Source organism: Chlamydotis macqueenii, chromosome 5, assembly GCF_036417535.1.
Source record: "Chlamydotis macqueenii isolate bChlMac1 chromosome 5, bChlMac1.mat, whole genome shotgun sequence".
NCBI classification, from domain to species: Eukaryota; Metazoa; Chordata; class Aves; order Otidiformes; family Otididae; genus Chlamydotis; species Chlamydotis macqueenii.
The window spans coordinates 26,477,687-26,483,686 of record NC_141560.1 but is presented as its reverse complement, the minus strand read 5'-3'; the positions used below and the strand labels follow the sequence as shown (position 1 = coordinate 26,483,686).

At 58.4% G+C, this 6,000-nt stretch overlaps 1 protein-coding gene across 1 annotated transcript; it reads left to right on the top strand.

The window, feature by feature from the left end:
* Window positions 1-5,650, top strand: VRTN (vertebrae development associated). Its single transcript, XM_086749603.1, has 2 exons — window positions 1-395; window positions 3,622-5,650. The coding sequence occupies exons 1-2, from the start codon at window positions 79-81 to the stop codon at window positions 5,648-5,650; spliced, it is 2,346 nt and encodes a 781-aa protein (XP_086605729.1). The 5' UTR covers window positions 1-78.
* Window positions 5,651-6,000: the final 350 nt, after the last annotated feature.

Here is a 6,000-nt window from a genome sequence, read left to right as displayed (position 1 = left end):
TGCTGTGGGGCGGCGGGGTGCCGGGGAACACCGGGGCAGGGAGGCGGCGGGCCCTTTAAGCGCGGCGGCGGCGGGACAATGGCCATTATCACTTTAGCTTTGGAAGTGACCCCCGGCCCGCTCCGCTTTCATCTGGGCCGGGGCCGCGGGGATGGCCCGCTTCCTGGCGGGGGAGGGGAGGGGAGGGGACAGGCGGGGAGGGGCGGCCCGGCCCGGGTCGGCTGGGCCCGGCCCGGCCCGTCCCGGCGCCGCACGCGGCCGCCCGCTCCCGAGGGTCACTGCGGGGCTGGCACCGGGGCGGCGGCGGCGGCAGCGGGTCCGCGCCGCTTCCTGCCGCCGCCCTTAAAGGTGCGGGGCGGCCGAGGGGCCGGGTGGGGTGTGACCCGACCTGTGGAGCCAGGTGAGTGCGGAGCCGGGATGGGTGCCGTCGGGGCCGCGGCTCTCCGCCGTCCATCCCTAACCCTGACCCCGCGGGCTGTTTTCCCCCGGCGGCTGGGCGCCCCGTCTCGTCCCGTCCTGCCCGGGCACCGGTGTCCTCTCCCCCGCCCCGGGGCTGCTCGGCCCTTTGTCTCCCGGGTGAGGGGAGCGGCCGGCCGTGCTCACACCCAAGGCGCGGGGCTGTCCCCGTCCTGGAGCCGCCTCCGACGCGTTCGGAGGGAGGCGTGCGCGGCCGCGGGTATGTGCTCACGGGTGGATGGGGCTGGAGGTGGCTGTCAGGAGCCGCTGGCACTCGAGCAGCCGGTGCCCCTGCCCGAGAGACGGCCGAAACCGGGATCAGCTGCAGCGCTCTGGCCCGGGTTAATGTGGGTCCGTGGCTTTTCTTTCTCCGGGAGAGTGTTGCTCGGTTTCTTGTCCTCGGTGGAGATGTGGGTGTTGGCAGATGGAGCAGGCTTCTCCCACTGCCGGGGCTGCTCGCTCACCAGCACCCTCTCCCCACCCGGGATTTCTAGTGTGGTGATATTTCTAGCCTAGGCAGCTCCCTAAGATTACTGCTTCTGTCCGCGTGTGGTTACAGTGGTTCAAACCCCCTGCTCTCAAATGCGAGCCTTTACTTCTGGGGTGGCCTGAGCCCAGGGGCTGGGAAGTGAGCCACCCAACCCAGCTGGGCTGGGGTGCATGGGCACCCCACTCCTGTGAGTGGCTGGCCATCTGGGGCGGCAGTGGCTGAGGTCTCCTGAATTCCTGTTGGTGGGAGCTGGCTTGGGGAACTTGCACTACTGGATGCCACCAGCCCATCAGTTTAGGTGAGGGAACGTGATCTGCAAGTGCTTGCTTATCTGTTACAATGCAAAAGCGGCCAGGTTAGGTAAAACCTCCTTTATCAGCAGCGAAAAGCTCCCTTGGCGCTGAGGTGGTTTAGGGAGCACTCGTCTGCTGTATTCTACAGGTTTTGCTGGGAGTGTGTGTCGGGGGGAAAAATGTTCTCTTTGCAGCAGGTCCTCTGTCTTGAGAGCTGCTGGGTTTGATCTGGCAATGAACCCAAGCCCCCAGCTTGGCTGATTTCTATTTCTGGCTTCCCGGAGCCCCTCTCCGCCCTGCCCTGAGAGCTGATCTGCTCTGCTTCAGCTGTGGGGTTTACCTTGGGATTGCTTTCCAGGTCCTATCGCTCTGGGCAGCGGGAGCTGACAGTGACATTGAGGCTATGGGGTTATTGCTAAAGAAAAGCATTAAGTCCTGTGCCTCTAGGTCTACCTCTTGCCCTCCCTCTCCCCCCGACCCCAGGCTATCGGGGTGGGAAATGCCCACCAGACCATAAAGACCAGGGTTGTTGCTGATGCTCCCTAGCCTGTGTCAGCTCCTCACCCCCTGCACGGGAAAGCTTGTTTTGCCTTTCCTGGCTCTGCTGGTGGGTGAGTGCTCAGCTGGGCTGTGGGGGCTGCAAGGGGGGAGGTGGTGGTGGCTGCAGGGTGAGGTGGCTGGCCCTGAAAGGGTTTGGGAGGTTGTGGAGAAGGAGGACTTGGCCTCTGCCAGTCCTGCAGCCCTCCTGAGGGATGCCTTTGCTTCAGCTCCTTGAGTACATGCTGTTCACCAAGGGTTTAGTCAACATTTCTATAAGTTTCCACAAACTTCCAGAACAACAATACAGACCTGACCCAAAGTGACAGTCTGGTACTTACTCAGACCAGGATTTTAGGATGAGTTTCTCTCCCCTGCTTCACAGCTGTGCATGTTCTACATTATCTCTGATACCTGATGCTCCACAGCTGTGGGAACAGCTGTAGGAGAGGGCCCTGGCCCCTGACATGCAGGAGACTGTGGAGGAACTTGGAGCAGGGGAAAGGAGTTGATTTGGTAACTAGCTGTGGCCTGATTAAAGGTAAGGGGCGGCAGCAGCAGCAGCATGGAGGTTCTCTGTGGTGAAGTAGCTGGGATGTGGCTGTTTGGTTCTGTGGCACCTTGTTTTGTTTGCTGTTTGGTCATGGCCAGGGGCCATAGATGCTATGGCAATAATAACCTTGTCTGCAGCAGGGCACAGGGCTGAGCATTGGGACAGGTCAGGAGGGATGTCTGCTTTGCTGCAGAGCTGCTGCTTGTCCTGCCTGGCTCTGCTGTTTCCCCATCTCCCTGTAGAGCTGTGAGTGCGCAGTGATACCTATGAAGTGCTGTGAGACGGTGGGTCTCTGGCTGGGATGTAGATGCACTACATCTTGGGAGTGGCATGTGAATGAGCTGCAGGAGAAAATGGACTGGATTAGGTCTTCTGTTTGAGCAAAGTGTTGTAGTCCCTGGGAGAAAACTGGTTCAAGAGGGGGAGACTGGGCTGGCTGATGGGGAGAAGGTGCTGAAGAGACTGATGGAGCTGGATCATGGGGTGTGGACCACAGTCATCGTGAAAGCTCCTGGAGTGGCTGAGGAGAGAGCACTTAGGCATCAAGACCAAAGCTGACAAAGGGGGGAGTGAGGGTTTAACCCTTTGGATTGCCAGAGTGGATCTGGCATATGGAGGGAAGGAGGAAGGACAGGACTGGGATGGGCTCAAGCAGGGAAGAGGGCTCCATACAGCCTCTGAACTACCCAGTGCTCACACTCCCTCTGCACTTCTGGGTTGCCTCCTGCCTGCTAGCTGGTCTGGGGAAGCCCTTCTTTTCCCGCGTCTCCCTGGCTGCTGGTGTGACTGCTGAGCAGCAGGTGACATCTAGTGTCCGCTCAGGCAGCGGTAACCGTGGCTTGGGCTGGCTCCGGCTCTTCCCCCCATCCCAGGTTCTGTGACAGCAGTTTTTGGTGTGGCTGCAGTGCCCTGCTCTGAGGAAGGGGGAAAGATTCTTGCCTCTTCTTCTGTTGGGCTTGAATACCTTGCAGTCAGATTTGCCTGCCACCCCGATGGATGCAGCCACCCCTTAGTTTGACCTAGACAAGTGTCTCTGGGGGCTGTGTGTCATGTGTGCTGCTGGCAGGAGGTCACTAGAAAACAAACTGAGCCCATGACCCTGTCCCAGGTCTGCCTGGGGTGACCTTGGCTTCCTCCTTTGTCCTTGCAAGTGCATGTGAGGGAAGGAGCAGTGGCCGTTCCTCTACCCTGTCCTCTAGAGAAGAGCTGGACCTGAAGGCCAGGCTCTTGGCAGTCTGGAGCATGCATTGTCTTAATCTCTAGTGACTTCTTTTCTTTTTGCCATCCTTCAGGATGATCCAGCGGCACCAGCTGGTGCAGTCTGTGCTGCAGGAGCTGCAGGAAGCCACTGAATGCTTTGGTCTGGAGGGCCTCACCAGTGCTGCGCTGGAAGCAGAGAGGACCCTGTCATCTTTCTCCCTGCCTGGCTATTGTGGGAGGCAGTTCCAAGAGGAGCTGGAGGTTGATCGGGTAGCCAGGAGCCTCTATCCTGAGGATGCCCCAAGTAACATGCTGCCTCTGGTTTGCAAAGGTGAGGGGAACCGCCTCTTTGAGGCTGCCAGCGTGCTGCTCTGGGGCAACCCCAGCCTCAGCCTGGAGCTGCAGGTGCGTACGGTGGTGGAGATGCTGCTGCACAAGCAATACTACTTGAATGGCATGATTGACTCTAAGGTGATGCTGCAGGCTGCCCGCTACTCCCTCTGCACTGAGGAGACCCCAGAGATGACCAGTCTCCCCATGGCTATCCTGGAGGCCATCTTCGATGCTGATATCAAAGCTACCTGTTTTCCTGGCACCTTTGCCAACATGTGGCATGTCTATGCTCTTGCCTCAGTACTGCAGTGTAACATCTACTCCATCTACCCCATGAGCAACTTGAAGATCCGGCCCTATTTCAACCGGCTTATCCGTCCCAGAAAGTGTGGCCTGCGAACCTCCACGCTCCACATCATGTGGTCAGGGCAGCAGCTCTCCCAGCAGGTCTTCAAAGCACAGTACTTCGTGGCTGTGGTTGGCCTGGAGGAGCTAGAACCCACAATGTCTTCGCCAGAACCTCCTGTCCAGCCCATGAAGACCCTTGAGCTGCTGAACAGTGACCCCCAGCTGACTTACTCCAACCTGCGTGACCGCTACAGCATTACCAAGAGCACCTTCTACCGCTGGAAGCGCCAGTCTCGTGAACACCGGCAGAAAGCAGCTGCCAGATTTGCAGCTAAACACTTCCTGCAGTCCTGCTTTCAGAAGGGCAATATCATCCCCCTCCAGCACTTCCGACAAATGTTTCCAGAAATATCTCGATCCACGTACTATGCCTGGAAGCATGAGATGCAGAGCATGGTCAATGGTGATGCCTCTGCTCTGGCTGAGGCCCATGGGTTGCAGGATCTTCACAGGGATGTCCTGAAAAAGGCCGATGTGGATGAGCCAGCAAATTCAAGGGGGAACTTAAGATCCCCAAGTCCTTCCTTAGACCCCATCCAAGCAGGAATCTTCATGCAAGGAGCCAAATCCTACCTGGAGAAATGCATTTCCATGAACACTCTGGTGCCTTACAGGTGCTTCAAGCGCAGCTTCCCTGGCATCTCCAGGTCCACTTACTACAACTGGCGAAGAAAAGCAATCAAGGAGAATCCCAACTTCAAACCCCCCCAGTCTCCCTTGGATAACCAGAAACCTCTAGCAGTAGGAAAGCCGTTCCCACAGTTGAAGCCAAGCAGCGTGCCTGTTAGGAAGAGGCTGAATGGAGACCGGCCAGCACCCAGAAGTCTCCTTCAGCTCAAGCCCTCTCTGTGCTGGAGAAAGCAGCTCCGAGATGTGGCCAAGAGGCAGGTCCAGCAATGGCGACTGCCGTTCTGCAAGTACCGCCTGCGCTACCCATCTCTCTCCTCCACAGCTTACTGGTTTTGGAAGGGCAGTGACCGGGCCCTCGGGCAGCATCACCTGCCCTGGACCAATTCCAGCCGGCCATTGAACCGGGTGGCTTCCCTGGCACCTCCGAGAGTGGAGCCAGGCCTCAAGCCACAGTGTCATGTGGAGGTAGCCACCAAGCAGCTAAACAAACCGGTGCCAGTTACACCGTACAATGCCACCATTTCGGGCTATGCCATGTCGGAGAGAGCCAACAGCCGGATGTTTGTGATGGATGTGATTGCCACTGCCCAGTTCAAGGCACAGGCCAAGCTGTTCCTGCAGCAGCGCTTCGAGTCGAAGACCTTCCCCACCTACAAGGAGTTTAGTGCCCGTTTTCCGCTCACGGCACGTTCCACTTATTACATGTGGAAGCGTGCCCTGCACGATGGGCTGACGCTTGTGGATGCCTGAGCGCTGGTTGCCAGCTGGCTTGGCCACAGCTCCTCTGCTGATGTGCTGTTTGGCTCTCTGGTGGGTGCCCGGGCTGGGGCCCTGCTCTAACTTTTGTTCTGATTTGATTTTTTGTTCCTAGTCTCTGGTCTTCCTTTCTGTGTGATCCAATCTGGTATGGAAGCATCTGCGCAGTGCCTGTTCCCAGAGACGGGTGAGTGGAAGAAGGCACTGAGCTGTCCTAAAGGGGAAGGGCCATGGGGTTGTCCCCTCTGTGCTTGGAGGGTGAGCAAGGGAGGGAGTACCATGCCAGTGTCATGGGACACTGCCGGGCCTCTTGAGATGGAGGACAGGAAGGTCTCTCTGCCATA

Excerpts from the sequence above, each read along its gene's own strand:
- VRTN (XM_086749603.1), top strand. The coding sequence starts at position 79 with ATGGCCATTATCACTTTAGCTTTGGAAGTGACCCCCGGCCCGCTCCGC. Across the intron at positions 396-3,621 it reads GGTGTGACCCGACCTGTGGA|GATGATCCAGCGGCACCAGC; the intron begins GCCAGGTGAGTG and ends GCCATCCTTCAG.